This window comes from Capricornis sumatraensis, chromosome 2, assembly GCF_032405125.1.
Source record: "Capricornis sumatraensis isolate serow.1 chromosome 2, serow.2, whole genome shotgun sequence".
In the NCBI taxonomy this organism is placed as follows: Eukaryota; Metazoa; Chordata; class Mammalia; order Artiodactyla; family Bovidae; genus Capricornis; species Capricornis sumatraensis.
Window position 1 is genome coordinate 71,621,290 of NC_091070.1, and position 16,504 is coordinate 71,637,793.

Here is a 16,504-nt window from a genome sequence, read left to right on the forward strand (position 1 = left end):
GAGAATCTGCCTACAATGCAGGAGACCTGGGTTTGATTCCTGGGTTGGGAAGACCCTCTGGAGAAGGGAATGGCAACCCACTCCAGTTCTTGCCTGGAGAATCCCATGGACAGTAGAGGCTGGTGAGCTACAGTTCATGGGGCCACAAAGAATCAGACACGACTGAGCAACTAACACTACTACAGATGCATAGTAAATATTTACATCTTACTTTTACTTTTAACCTGTGGCTTCACATTCGGAGTTTCTTATGAACATGACATAGTTGGGTCTTACTTCCTTGTCTAATCTTTCTACTTGCATTTTAGATGTTTAAACATCAACATTTAATGTGATTATTGATATTATTGGATTTAAATCTAATATCTCGATATTTGTTTTCTGTATCATTTTCCCCCTTTTCTCTTTTTTTCTGCCTTCTTTTAGACTAATACAGTATTTTTATATGATTCTACCTTACCTCCTTTTTGGCTTTTTAGCTATAAATCTGTGCTTTATAATCTCTAAGTGTTTCCTTTAGGTTTTACATGTGACAGCTACTGTGACTAGCGGGTGTGTGTGTGTGTGTGTGTGTGTGTGTGAAATTGCCTGGTGACCCAGATGGTAAAAAATTTGTCTGTAATGCAGGAAACCCAGTTCAATCCCTGGATCAGGAAGATCCCCTGGAGAAGAGAATGGCAACCCTCTCCAGTATTCTTGCCTAGAGAATTCCATGGACAGAGGAGCCTGGTGGACTATAGTCCATGGGGTTGCAAAGAGTCAGACATGACTGAGTGACTAACACTCACACACATGTATGCATATGTATATATATGTAATCCTAACCTCATAAGGTAAAAGTGAATATCCGTATTTTGCAGATGAAGGAAAAACATATTGTTGAAATTATAAATAAATGTCTCAGAACAAGAATTAAAACCCAGGTTTGCCTGACTTCAAACATACATTGTAATATTAGGAAAATAATGTAATAACTTTCAACCTTGATATAATCAGAATCCCATAAAGAGACATAAACTAAAAACTGAATTGTTATTAAATTTTAAATTATTGAATATATATCTGAATATTATAAAAAGAATAGAGTCTAAACATAATGGATTGGCAGAATAGCTAATGTCAAAATAAACAGAAATCTATTACATTAAAAAAATATGGTAATGTTATTGCTCTCTCTTTAAAGTTACTACAGTAAAATACAAGGAAGAAATTAGCTATCTGCAGAAGTAAGCCTTACCCTTAAGGCAAAGTTTTAAAATATATTCTGATATTTTTGATGTGTAATGGAAATTTCCTTTCATATATTTATAAATGACTAGTGCCTAACTGAAATCAATATAGTATTTGAAAATATAACTGCCACTAAAATGGTTTTAGAGGCAATGGCAACCCCCTCCAGTACTGTTGCCTGGCAAATCCCAAGGATGGTGGAGCCCTGTACGCTGCAGTCCACGGGGTCCCTAGGAGTCGGACATGACTGAGGGACTTCACTTTAACTTTTCACTTTCATGCATTGGAGAAGGAAATGGCAACCTACTCCAGTGTTCTTGCCTGGAGAATCCCAGGGACAGGGGAGCCTGGTGGGCTGCCGTCTCTGGGGTCACACAGAGTTGGACATGACTGAAGCAACTTAGCAGCAGCAACCCCCTTATAATCCCTTGCCTCCATTTTTAACCATATAGACATTCCTAAAATATTTTTGATATAGAAATCCTAGAACTCCCATTGTTTGGGAAAAAGAATAAGAGGAAAAGGAGGCCCCACCAATGGATGAAGATATTCTGGTCTCCTTCAAAGTTTAAATCTTATGGCACTTATATCCACGCGTGCTAAGTCACTTCAGTCATGTCCGACTTGCAACCCATGGACTGCAGCCTGCCAGGCTCATAGATCTATCTATCTAGCTATCTATCCATGTATTTTGAGAAAGGGACTTAATGGGATGATACCATTTATCAGATAATAAAAACTGACTCCATCCTTACCAATAACGGTTTTGTTAATTAAGATACCAATTGCATACAATGACTATTACCAATTTTAAGTATACATTAAAATTTGTATATTAAGTGTACATTAAAATTTGATGAATTCTGGTAATTGCATATAATTGTATAACCACTTCTACTATCAAGGTGTAGAACACTTCCTTCACCCTAAAAAGTCTCCTTAAGGCCTTTTGTCCTTGATGAGCTTGTCTCATGCCTGACTCCAGGCAATACTGATACTCTTTCTACTATTGGTAGCTTTGCCTTTTCTAGCATTTCATAAAAATGGAGCTGCACAAAATGTAGTCTTTTGTGCTTGGCTTCTTTCACTTTAGCATGATTTAAAATTCACCCATGTTGCTGTGTATATTGCTGAACAGTATTCTATGGTATGAACATACCATTATTTATTTACTCATTAGGTGATGAAAATTTCGATTGCTTTATGTTATTAGCTATTTAATACTGTTATAAATATTCAAATACACATTTTACATGGATATGTATGTTTATTTCCCTGGAGTACATACAAGGAATAGAATCCCTGGATCATAAGGTAAAATGTGTCCAATTTTATAAGGTTCTGCCAAACTGTTTTACAAAGAGGATATACCATTTTTGCATTCCTACTAACAATACACTAGAGTTTTAGTTGCTCCATATCCTTGTCAACACTTAGTATTGTCAGTCTTTATTATGTTAGCTATTTTAGTGGGTATGTATTGGTATCTCATTGTGGTTGTAATTTGTTAGGCAATGTTTCAATGAAAGAGATGTATTTCCAAATTGCATTTTCCTATTGGCAATAAATCAACTGACTTACATATATTCTGATTTGTTAATAAGAAATCCAAGAATATGCTTTTTTCTATCATTTCTATAGTCTAAAATAGCTGTGTAGCTTCTATTAATTCCCTAAAATCTGATCTATACTGCATGAATGATAAAGACTCTTTGAATCTATGAAACTAAAGACTAGATCCTATACTTTTCTGTAATTTCATCAGAGTATTACCTACCTGTGAGACCTAGCCTGAAGCAGTCAGGTATCCTGCCTCCTTTCCTTCCTTCCAGTCTCCCAGTCATCCATTTTTCCAAAGATCTACTCTATTTACAAAGATGTGTGTTAATTTTAGAAAATTAAAAGATAGTAAAAATAATCCATTCAGTTTTACCACCCAAAGACTACCACCATCAACATGTTAATGAATTTTTCCAGAATTTTCTTTATGTAAAATAAAAATAGACTATGTTATTATAATGAACTATTTAACTATTTAATTAAATTCTTAAAACAACTGTGTGGTAGATCATATTTTAACCCTATCTTACAAATAACAAAACTAAAGAAAAGAAGTTTTCAGGACTTTGTCTCAAATTACAAAGCTTAGTAATTGGTAGTATTGACATTCATATTGAGGGAGTTAGTTTGATTCCAGACTGCAAGTATTAGGTTGGTACAAATGTAATGGTGGTTTTACATTGTTGAACTTTTCCGTTTGATATAGAATACATTCTTAAACAAGTGTGGTTATGTTATAAATCATTTTAATTCACATTTCTGGATTTAAGTCTTTTGGCTAATGATTACTTGCTGTTTACATTTATTTTAGACTATAGAAATGATGTTAGAAAAAAGCAAATTCAAGCATTTTTTTAAAATTTGAGTTCAAAATGGTTCATAAAGCAGCAGAGATAACTTGCAACTACTAATGAATGTATAGTGCAGTGGTGGTTCAAGAAGTCTGGCAAAAGAGACGAGAGCCTTGAAAATGAGCATAGTGGCCAGCCATCAGAAGCTGACAACAACCAACTGAGAGTTATCATTGAAGCTGATCCTCTTATAACTACATGAGAAGTTGCCGTAGAACTCGACTTCAGTCAACCATCCTATGGTCATTCAACATTTGAATCAAATTGGAAAGGCAAAAAAGCTCAACCAGTGGATGTCTCATGTGCTGACCAAAAACCAAAAAAATTGTCGATTTGAAGCATTGTCTTCTCTTATTCTATGCAAGAACAATGAACCATTTCTTGATCTGATGAAAAAGTGGATTTTATAACTACCAGTGACAACCAGCTCAGTGGTTGGACCAAGAAAAAGCTCCAAAGCATTTCCCAAAGCCAAACTTGCACCAACAAAAGGTCATGATAATACTGTTTGGTGGTCTGCTGCTGGTCTGCTTCACTACAGCTTTCTGAATCCCAGTGAAACCATTATATCTGAGAAGTATGCTCAGCAAATTGATGAGATGCACTGAAAACAGCAACACCTGCAACTAGGATTGGTCAACAAAATGTGCCTAATTCTTCTCCATGATAATGTGTGACCACATGTAGCATGACCAATGCTTCAAAAGTTGAGCAAATTGGGCTATGAAGTTTTCCCTGATCCACCATATTCACCTCACCTCTTGTCAATCCCCTACCATTTCTTCAAGCATCCTGAACAACTTTTTGCAGGGAAAACACTTCCACAACCAGCAGGAGGCAGAAAATGCTTGCCAAGAGTTCATCAAATCCCTAGGCACAGATTTTTATGCTACAGGAATAAACAAGCTTATTTCTCATTGGCAAAATATGTGTTGATTGTAACAGTTCCTGTTTTGATTAATAAAGATGTATCTAGTTTTAATGATTTAAAGTTCACAGTCCAAAACCACAATTACGTTTGTATCAACCTCTTACTTAACCATAATTCTACATTGTCTACCATATTTTTGCCTCTGTGTGTGTGTGTGTGTGTGTGTGTGTGTGTGTGTATTCTTTGTATGTTAACTATCAATTCATGGTTATATTTACACAGTAATTTTATGTAACTAATACCTAAAATTTTATCATGTTTTCTGTTATTCAATACTACAAATAACATTGCAAAGAACATTATCTGTAGTATTACCCATTTATCCCCTTAAGATAATTCCTAGTGACGGGAATGCTTAGTCAGACTCTATGCACATTAAAGATTTATTATGTAGTCCCAAATTGCCTTCCAGAATAGTTGTACTTACTTCTTCAGCAACTGAGCTTGAGACTTTCCCTTTCCCTGTATTCCTGCCAGCATTGGTCTCTATCCTCACCAGTTATTGCTTTTTCATAGTCTCTGCTAACCTGAAAGTTAACAAATAATATCACATGTTATTTTATTTCATTTGCTTGTTATTGGAGCTACATTGTTAGTCTTTTAAGATATACAAGTAATGCATATGTATTCATCAAAAGTAGTGAAATAATAGACTGATATGAAATGAAAGTAGAAGTCCCACCTCCCATTTTTCTCATCAGAAGTATCATTTTAACAGTTTAATATATAACTTTATAGAGTTTTTAATATTCACTTATATATTTATGTATATATGTTTAATTTTCTTTTGATACAAATGAAAACATCTTCTGCAACTGGCTTTTTACACTTGAAAAGATATCTTAGAGAATTTTTCATTTTCCTTTAACTGTTACACATTATTTCACCATGTGGAGGCACAATAATTTATTAAACCAGATCTGTTGATGAAATTTAGGTTAATCACACATATATATATATATATATATATGTCAATACATATATAATAAGGACATACTATATACCAGGACTGTTCAATAAGTGAATAACAAATAATAATATAAATTAACGAACAGAACAATATAATACATAATATTATATGTAAGAATATAATAATTTAAAAGTCCCTGTCCTGATGAGATTTCCATTTTTCTTCAGTGGACATTCTCATACATTTTTGCACATGTATGAGCACAAAATATCTCTGTAGCTGTGTTAATATTTCAAATTTTTATACATAAACATATAATGGACCATCAATAAATACTAATTGAGCAAAAGAATAAAGATTTTTCTCTACAGTTAAATTATAAAATTAAAAATAAGGAGATATGTTTTATTTGCTGTGCATAGTAATTACAATTTTAAAAATTAGTTTTCAACATTGAAGAAAAGAATTAACTAAAATGAAGATTTCTGCCATCTCCTGGAAAATTGGAAGGTCTGGTAACACTGGGTTCACATTTGCCCAGATAGGTACCACAAAGTAATGAGTGCCACAGTCTTCACCATTCCAAATTGTCTTATTCCAGGTTACTTCCCTCATTTATGTTACCTGTCTGGCTCCTATGGCTTCCGAATTTGCCGTTCTACTTTAGATGGCTCAGATGGTAAAGAATCCACCTGCAATGCTGGAGAGCTGGTTTTGATCCCTGGGTCTGGAAGATACCCTGGAGAAGGGAATGGCAACCCATTCCAGTATTCTTGCCTGGAGAATCCCATGGACAGAGGAGCCTGGCGGGCTACAGTCCATGAGGTCACAAAGAGTCAGACACGACTAAGTGACTATGCATAGCACAGCACAGCACATTATGGAGTAAAGAAAAAAGATATCTAAAAGAGACAAAATGACTCTCAGGCATATAATATTTAACCATGACCTAATGCAATATATTAATTCATGTAATAAAATCTGTGTCATTCAGAAAAAGGATCGGTCAGTTTGGAAGCATAGAAAAAGGAAATTCAGGAAGTGAATGATGGCAATGTCCTTCCAGACATATTTTGGAGATATATTAGCCAAAATTTCAAGCTGACCACTTCAGTGACAGGTATAATACAGTGGTTAAGAACACAGACTTTAGAGCCAGACTGGCTGGGTTTGAATCTTGGTTTTGACACTTATTATCTCTAGAACTTAAGGCAGTGCTATGGACTGAATGTTTGCATCACCCCCAAAATTCATCTGTTGAAGCTGTAATCCCTTATATGATGGTGCTTGGGGGTGGGGCCTTTTGGAGCTGACATTGAACTCTCATGAATAGAAACGTCTCTCTCCACCATGTGAGGTTATATCCACTCACAGACCAGGAACAGATCTCTCATAAGAACCTGACCATGTTGGCACTCTGATATCAGACTTCCCAGCCTCCAGAACTGAAAGAAATAGCTGTTATTTAAGTTAACTACTACCATAGTATTTTGTTAAAGCTGCTCAAACTGACTAAAACAGCCAGGTAATTTAACTTCTTTGTGCTCAGTTTTCTCATCTGAAAATGGGAAAAAAAATGTATCCTACATTATGTTTGATGCTATGTTTAAATGTCTCTATACCTAAAACACTTAGAAAAGTGCCTGGTCCATAGAAGTTATCATTATTAATATAAATGTATCAGATACTTGTGTAGGATGCCCTTCAATTTACCTTCCAAATAATCACTCACTTACTTTTTTCCTAAATCTTCACCAAGGAACCTTCTGATGAGTCCCTTTATGAAGTGACTTCACAGAGATGTACTGACTTGAGATGTAAATCCGCACATACTCTCTGAGGAGTAACTACCTATAGAGTATTGAGGTTTTGATTTGAGCATCTGACTCTTTATCAATCAGTACATCATTTAGATGTGCTGCCAAGGAAGCAGAATTCAGTGACAGCTTGCAACTTCTTATTACCAGCAACAGTGTTTGGCTATGAGAGTTTCCCCTAAGTAAACTGGCAAGGATGTGAGATTTTTTTATGCCAATTTTCCATTCACCTATTTTGTTGGCTCTGCAAACTAATCCATAATCATTTATAATAGTTTGAGATTGTAGGAAGTGAGCTCACAATGGCTTTGAATGGTAAATCTTGGGCAAGTCATTTCAATATAGTATAAAGAGTATCAATTTAGACGATACTGATATAAAATCTATTAATTTGTTGACATTGACTGGGCTGCTCCTACCTTTACACTATCCATGTAGAACATTATGCATATAGGGTTCTGGCTAAGCCAACTTTTCTTGAAGTTTTGGCAAATTGTTGTTTTAGTCACTATGTCTTACTCTTTTGCAACCCCATGGCCTGTAGCCCACCAGCTCCCTGGATTTTCCAGGCAAGAATACTGGATTGGGTGGCCATATCCTTCTCCAGGGGATCTTCCCGACCCAGGGATCGAACCCGTGTCTCCTGCATGGGCAGGTGGATGCTTTACCACTGAGCCACCTGGGAAGCCCTTTGGCAACCTGGTTATTGACAAATGGATTGTTGTTGCAATGAGAATGTCTTTCCCCTCCCAAGTACAGAGAAAGCATTTTTATGTTGGGCTTTTATCTCCTGCTTTTGGAAATAAAAAGGAGGTCAGATTGCTCTTCTTGCATCTACTATTTCTCAAGTGCCCTTAATTTAAAATAATCAATATGTCAAAACGGCATATTTGGGATTGACATGCTCTGAACTCCTTTACCTTTGTAAGGTCCACCTATTCCTCTTGTTCATTTCTACCCATCATCCAAGTCTTTTTCTTTTTCTAGAATTTATCCTATGGATTCAACTCATGGGACTCTTGCCATATGCATTACATAACTTGTTGCTTTCAAAATATGCCCTCTTGTATTGTGAATATTTGTTTTATGCATTTGTTGCATCTCTCCAACTACATTGCTAGCTCCTTAAATATCTGGCTCATTTAATAAGTGTCCACAGTCACACAACTTTAAAACTGCATTTTAGATGCTGAAATTGGTATGCAGACTACCACTGCTCTAGTCACCCATACTAAGAGCAGTAGAGTTAATGAGAACATTATGGTGGTGGTGGTTTAGTCACTAAGTTGTGGCCAATCCTTTGTGACCCCATGGACTGACTATAGCCTCCGAGGCTCCTCTGTCCATGGGATTTTTCAGGCAAAAATACTGTCCTGACCCAGGGATTGAATCAGTCTTCTGCTTGGCAGGTGAATTCTTTCCCACTGGCCACCTGGGAAGCTGAGAACATTACAGTATAATAAAATTGAATGCTTACTATATACTGGGTACAAGTTCCATATATATTTATTTATTTAATTCATAACAATTGGCATCATCCTTCATGGTTTTTTTCCTCTAACATTCCATATTTAGCTCATGTGGCTCTATTAGCTCTACCTTTAAAACAGAGCCAGAACCTTCCCACTTCTCATCCAAGTTAGTACCGTCCAGATTCCAGGCCCCATAATTTCTCTCCAGGCTTACTGCAAAATCCTCCTAATAGCTGTATTCTCAATACAGCCCAGTGTCATCCTTTTAATGTTTTAAGTCATACCTCTATTCAAAATGCTACAAAGACCACTCACTTCCTTAGTGTGAAAGACAAAGTCCTCAGTGGCCTACAAGAGCTTATGTCACTGGCAAAGCACATGAGATTCTGTAAAAAAAAAATATGAAATCTAGGTGTCCAGGTCCAATTTCTTTTGTATTTAGTTTCACTTACTATAGGGCATCTGTGTAGAGGTTTTGCCCCTAAAACATGAATTGGAGTTCTAGTGCAGAACTGCTACATTTGACACCCCAGGACTTAAGTGCTGAACAATACAATACCCTGAACAACACAATTGTGCCCCTTCCTGTCAACAAAAACCCCATAAAGCAGCCCTGCCCATGGCCTGCTGAGGAGAGTTTGTTCTTCTAGAACTCACACCTCTCCATTCTTTGACCGAAGGGTAAGGCGACCCACTCCAGTATTCTTGCCTGGGAAATCCCATGGACAGAGGAACCTGGCAGGCTACAGAACCAGGGGTCACAAAGAGTAGGACATGACTGAGCGACTAAACAACAACAACAAAGATCTGCTTTGCTTCTGAACAGAACCAGGCAGGAGGACCCTTGCTAGAGCCTAACTTGAAAGTGTTCCAGGAAGGGGGACACCTTTCAGGGTCCGAAACTGGGCTCTTGTTTAACAGTTGGAAATGAATTGTCCAAGGAGACACATGTGCTGACAAAGCAAGAGATTATATTGGGGAAGGCTGCCCGGGCAGAGAGCAGTTAGGGTAAGGGAATCCAGGAGAACTGACTGTTCCGCAGTCTCGGGTTTTATGGTGATGTGGTTAGTTTCTGGGTCATCTGTAGTCAATCATTCTGACTCAGAGTCCTTCTTGGTGGTGCACACCTTGCTCAGCCAAGATGGATATCAGCAAAAAGGATCTGGAGGTGGTCGGACATGCGGTATCTCCTTTTAACCTTTCCTGAACTCTTCCGGTTAGATATTCACCAGGATCTCCTGTTGTAAAACAACTCATGCAAATGATTACTATGGTACCTGTTCAGAGTGGGTGGTTTCAGTCAGTGTGCTTCCCCTAACAAAACGATTGATAATACGAGACAGGCTGGGACCTGATACCCTTTGCTGCAGTGCTTACACCTGAACAAACATTTCTCCAGGAACAAAATACAAAGAAACTTTAAAGGACTAAAAATAAGTGCTTGCATGAGAAGTATACAAGATACAAAAAGACCAAAAAAATTCTAACTACCACTTCTTAAGAACTGGGAGCAAACACAAGGTGTTGGGAGAAAAAGAAAGAGGGTACTGCACATGCCCCCTGCACTTAACATCACCAATGTGCATGTATGGTGGCCAAGTCATTTGCCATTTCCTACTCCAGGCAATCTTCCCGACTCAGAGATCAAACTCACATCACTTGTGTCTCCTGAACTGGCAGGAGGATTCTTTACCACTGTGCCACATGGGAAGCCCCAACACTACTAAAGGAGTGGTGTATGCATGCTAAATCGCTTCAGTTGTGTGACGTGAGACTCTCTGCAATCCTATGGACTGTAGCTCACCTGGCTCCTCTGTCCATGGGATTCTCCAGGCAAGAAAACTAGAGTGGGTTGCCATTTCCTCCTCCAGGGTATCTTCTGGACCCAGGGATCGAACCTGTCTCTCTTTATTCTTCGGTATTGGCAGGCAAGTCCTTTACCACTAGTGCCACCTAGGAAGCCCCCTAAAGGAGTGGCAAACCACCTAAGCCACCCAAACCACCCCTCCAATATGACTTCTGGACACACTACTACCCTTACCTTGTGTAAGGAACCGACTCACTCCCTGCCTCCAGGAGTGAGCAAGGGGAACTGTTACTTGTTTTCACTGTCCTGTTTGCCTGAATTTCTTGACTGACCTCTTATCAATTTCTATTGATTGGGCAAGCCAAAAACACTGGCTGGTATCAGTAATATGATGCTCCTTCCTCCATCGCTAGAAACTCCTTTCCCACTTTTCTGGGCTGCTTCAGCAACACTGGCTAGCCTTGTTTTTCCACAGACACATAATGCATCTAAAGTCTTGGCTCTAGTTTTTTCTTCTGCACACGTGTGTGTGTGCACGTGTGCGTGCATGTGTGTGTGTTAGTCAGTCGTGTCCGACTGTTTGCAACTCCATGGACCGTAGCCAGCCAAGCTTCTCTGTCCATGGAATCCTCCAGGCAAGAATACTGGAGTGGTTGCCATTGCCTTCTCCAGGGGATCTTCTCGACCCAAGGATTAAATGCAGGAGACGTGAGTCTCCTGTATTGCAGCATAGTCTCTGTGCCATCAGGGAAGCCCTTCTTCTGCCTAGAGTATAACAAGTTACACAGTTGACTTTTCTTCAAGTTGGCAACTTGTCCCTCACCTTCTTCCTGATTCTTATCAAGTTCTATTCTTTTTCACACAGCATTCCTTTTTTTTTAATATACTATGTAACTTTTTAGCTGCACATTGCCTGCTCTCCCCACCTCCACATATACTCCACAGGAGTAAAGTGGGACTTAAGCAATTTTTATTTTATTCATGGATGTATCCCAAGTATTAGGGAAAACTGACCAAAACCATCCACGATGGTTTACAGGCATGATGCCATACAGGCACCACAGTAACTTAGGTTGCTTCCTGGTAAGGAACAAGGAACTAACAAGATGGAAGAACTAGGGAAAAGTTGAGACATCATATGTCCTACCAACTTCCCAGAATCCTCTTCACTGGAATCCATATTGGCTGAGCAATGTGCATGCCACCAGGAAGGATCCTGAGTCAAGAGTGATTGGCCAGAATCTAGGAAACTAACCCCATCAACATAAGGCCTGAGATTGCAACCATGGTGGCAGAGCAGTCCTCCTGGGCTCCCTTCCCCTTCTGCTCTGCGCTCGGGCACCCCTTTCCAATAAAGTCTCTTGCTTTGTCCATACCTGTGTCTCCTCAGACAGTTCACCTACAGCGTTAGAGAAGAGCTCATTCTGGGGCCCTGGACAGGAGCCCCCTTCCTGAAACTCAAGAGCCTGAAACAGAACCAGATACCCGAAAGGCATTCAATGAATACCTGGTGAAAAAGTTTAGAAGCTAGAATGTCCTTCTGCAAGACTGCTGGTCTTGGTAATCAAGCCTTAATGGGCTTCCTAGCTTCTTTATTACAGAGTGACCAAACCTCAGGGGGCCTAGCGGTCCTGGGAATAGCTCCAGAAGGAAGTTTGAGGTATTGAGGAGATCAAACCTAAAAAACTGAAGGGTTTGGTTCTTTTAGATGGGTGGTTGAGTTAGTAAAGACCAACGTACTCTCCCTTTGTACGTCCACAGGTGTTTCGATTGGTAGCGTAAGTGACTTTGAACATTTTTCTACCCAAACAAATCCAGTGCCCCCGAGCCCAGCTCTGCGATGCGGGCCTTGACCTTCCCAGGCAGCTTCAGTGCCCTTACTTAGGTGGTTAGGCCGTGCCTAAACAGCGTTCTTTCCGGGGACGCGACATCCGTGACTCACGGACTAAGCTCCAAGTGACGCGTGCTCCGCGCCCAGGTATCCCTCTGGCCGCCGCAGCGGCGGCAGCGCCGGTTGCCTGACAGGCGACGGAGCGAACAGCCGCTTGAGGCCCCGGGCACGTCACGGCGGGGGCGGGGGCGACGGCGGCGACTTCCCAGCTCCCACCCGCGCTCGCCGCACGCACGCGCACTGCGCCCAGCATGAGGGTCGCAGCTCTGATCAGGTAACGCGGCGTCCACGCTGCCTTCCTCTTCCCTGTCAGCCTCTAGTCCTTTCCGACTGACCGGGCGGGAGCTGTCGCCGCCGCCGCCGCCGATCGGGCGGTGTCCGTGCAGGAGCCGCTCGTCGCGGGCTCGGCTGCTCCTCCTGGCCGCAGGAAGAGGCGGAGCCTTCGGGTCCCGGGTAGCGGGCTGGCACTCCTGTCTGCCCGTCGCCGCCTCTCTGGTAGTCTGGGCTCCAGACTTAGGTTCAGATTGGATTTACGTTTTAAACTACTGATGCCTGGCACTCACCGCCAGAGCGTTTAGTTAGTCTGACTTGGACCTGGTTCGGATTCTCAAAAGCTGTAATAGGCTGTGGAGTTTGAGAGGCAGTACTTGACGCCACTTAGTGCCCCCCTACCCTTTTCTCTTCGTTTTCTTCTCAGGATCCTATCTTTCTGCGGGTCCTCCGGCCCAGCCTTATTCCCTAGGTTGCTACCAGCCCCGCCCCCTCTCACAAAAGACCACCTCTCCGTCTTCTGCAACCCAGTAGTGACAGAATTGCTTCTGACGAGGATGTTCTTTACCTTGGTGTCAAGGATAGAGATGGAATTATCCTGTTTTATCCTAGATCCAGCTGCCATTGCTTTGGAGACTCATTGCGTTTAGAAAAGTGACTTTATGGTAACATACTCTACATTCCAAAAAGAGTTTGAAGTCTGTAGTAACCCATCATGTTTAGGTGTCTATGACGACCAAAGGCTGGTCAGTTTAAATGGCTCCATACTCGTTCTATGGACTGAAACAAAAGGGAACAAAGTAACAACATGCAAAAGGGAATTTAAACTGTTTGAACGTTTGTTTGATGAGAATTGGATCGATGTAGAGTGAGTTGCACGCAACCATGCAACCTGGAAGATTTCATGAAAATCTTTGTTCAGTACCTTAGGAAATTAATACTGGCTGAAAACAGTGTGACCCATTAAGAACTCTGAATATAACATCTTTTACTTCAGTGCCATTGTTAAGATACTAAGACTATAGTGCCAAAATAATTATTTTTATACAGTGAATTTCTTCTGTAAACTGAATGATTAAGCTTTCACCATTATGAATGAACTTCAGTTGATATAGATCAGTAAGAATAAAAAGCAGTCCAGGAAATGAGTAATTCACATCCACATGCAGTTTACCAAAAGTTTAACCATTCAAGTAGGACACTTAGCTACAGCCTCAGAAATGTTGGAGGGAAAGAGAGAAGAAAATTGGTATAATTTATTACACTAAATACTCTATTGTGTGCATATTTTACTTTTATAATAAGCTAATTACTTTTTAAAAGAAGCAGTGTTGGAAAATTGTTGCTAAAATGTAAGATCTGTATAAGTGTTGGAAGATATGCTATAAGTTGGAGTACAGAACATAGTATGTACATACAAATGTGAGTGCGTGCGTGCTTAGTCACTTCAGTTGTGTCTGACTCTCTGCGACCCAATGGACCATGGCCCGCCAGGCTCCTCTGTCCATGGGATTCTCCAGGCAAGAATATTGGAGTGGGTTGCCATTTCCTTCTCCAGTGGTAAAGTATGAAGTGAGTGAAGTGAAGTCGCTCAGTCGTGTCTGACTCTTTGCCACCCCATGGACTGTAACCTACCAGGCTCCTTTGTCCATGGGATTTTCAGGCAAGAGTCCTGGAGTGGGTTGCCATTTCCTTCTCCAATATAAATGTGAATGCATACATAATACATATATATATTTGTATGCACATACACTTGAATGTATTTGGATTTGAATTTAATACTGTGACTCTACTTGTAATAAGTATGTTTAGTGTGTGTATGTGGGTGCACTAAGATGAGATATGTGTGTGCATTCTAGGGAATAAGTGAAACCAAGATTCTTACGTATCTTTAGACCGTGAAGAACATTATTTTCCTAATATACAAAAGATTGAGTCATTTAATTTTACAGTTGAATGGCACCTTGAAGATTAGTTAGGCCATTCTCTAATTTTATAACAAAGCATATAAACCCAAGCACAATGAGTAACTTAGCTTAGTATTCCAGAATTGGGAACTAAAATTCTGATCTTCTGTAGAATGTCTCCCCTAACATATGTTGTGTATTTTGTGATGTTCTAAGAAGTAAGTAAGGGACTCAGCCTTTTCTAAACTTAATTTGACCTTGAAAAGCTTATGTTCTTAGAGCATTTATTGGACACTGTTGTCCCACAGGGGGCTTCCCATGTAACTCAGCTGGTAAAGAATCCACCTGCAATGCAGGAGATCCCTGTTGGATTCCTAGTTTGGAAACATCTGCTGGAGAAAGGATCATCTACCCACTCCAGTATTCTTGGGCTTCCCTGGTGGCTCAGCTGGTAAAGAATCCACCTGCAATGTGGGAGACCTGGGTTTGATCCTTGGGTTGGGAAAATCCCCTGGAGAAGGGAATGGCTACCTACAGGGCACAATTTGGGAAATACTGTTTTAAAATCATATTTTAGGTCTTAGCATATTTTAAAATAAAAGGCCAAGTTCTGATTTTGGATATATACGAAAGGAAACAGGAATAAAACAAAGGAAGAGAGACAATGATTTTTTTTAAAAGAAGAAACATGCATAGAGAGGAACAGTAGAGTATTTAACCAAAATAGTATAATGGTTGCAATTCAACTTTGTTAAAGATGAACTAACACTGGTCTTGAGTAAGTGATTTGCCTTAGGTGGATTTGGTACCAGAATTTAGAAGTTCCTGTCAATTTGTTTATTAGATTTATGACTCAAGCCTTATCCTGCCATCGTATGTGGTGATGGTTGAAAGCTGAAGTTCTTACGGTACTGATGTTTAACTTTGTCAGTGTAATTCAGCATTTCGATTTCAACCTCTACAGAATTTGAACCCGCTAAGTATGTCAAACTTTGTCATTTGACTGCATCTCAGATCTTTAATTTGATCCTTTAATTGGTGCTGGTGACCATCATTAGCATTGTCAAAGTGGGAAAGAACAGGTACTTTTTGTACTTTTTCATAATAAATTTCATCTGAGAAGTATATATAATGTGTTTAACTGGAATGTAAAATTAAATCATTTTTTATTTGCAAAACACTTTATATTTTAAAGCAAAACAGCTATCAAAAACCGAAGAGTTACCATTTTAGCATAATCTTTGTTATGATGGCATATAATTTTATAAGCCCTTGTGAGTAGCGACTTTAGATATTCAGTTTCCTTTGATCAGTTGCATATGCTGTGGAAATTACACATTCTAATGCAAAATAAGTCTCTCATATTCTGAAAAGCTGAAAAAAATAATGTGTTCTGTTTTGATGTATAATGAATCTATGTTTTATAACAGTAACCTGATATTTATTTGTCTCCTTATCTATTTATTTTTTTAGTGGTGGGAAGGACAGCTGTTATAATATGATGCAGTGCGTTGCTGCTGGGCATCAGATTGTTGCTTTAGCAAATCTAAGACCTGCTGAAAACCAAGGTAAGTGTATACATATATTGGAAAGTTCTCTAAATGACTGAAACTCCAGCCTCATAATTGCATTCTCTTGTACGCAATATGCGAACAATTAATGGGAACTCTTATATCTTTAGCACTGTTTAGATGCTACATTCGCTTTCAATTTTCACTTTCATGCATTGGAGAAGGAAATGGCAACCCACTCCAGTGTTCTTGCCTGGAGAATTATCCGGGACAGGGGAGCCTGGTGGGCTGCCGTCTCTGGGGTCGCACAGAGTCAGACACGACTGAAGTGACTTAGCAGCAGCAGC

The 16,504-nt window shown here is 39.6% G+C and overlaps 1 protein-coding gene across 1 annotated transcript in view; it reads left to right on the forward strand.

Moving 5' to 3' along the window:
- Positions 1-12,697: 12,697 nt before the first annotated feature.
- Positions 12,698-16,504, forward strand: part of DPH6 (diphthamine biosynthesis 6) — a 193,973-nt gene continuing 190,166 nt past the window's right edge. The window contains exons 1-2 of the mRNA XM_068965283.1: positions 12,698-12,743; positions 16,120-16,214. Of these exons, the coding sequence (XP_068821384.1) occupies positions 12,721-12,743; positions 16,120-16,214 (118 nt within the window). The 5' untranslated portion in view covers positions 12,698-12,720. The remainder of the gene's footprint in view (positions 12,744-16,119; positions 16,215-16,504) is intronic.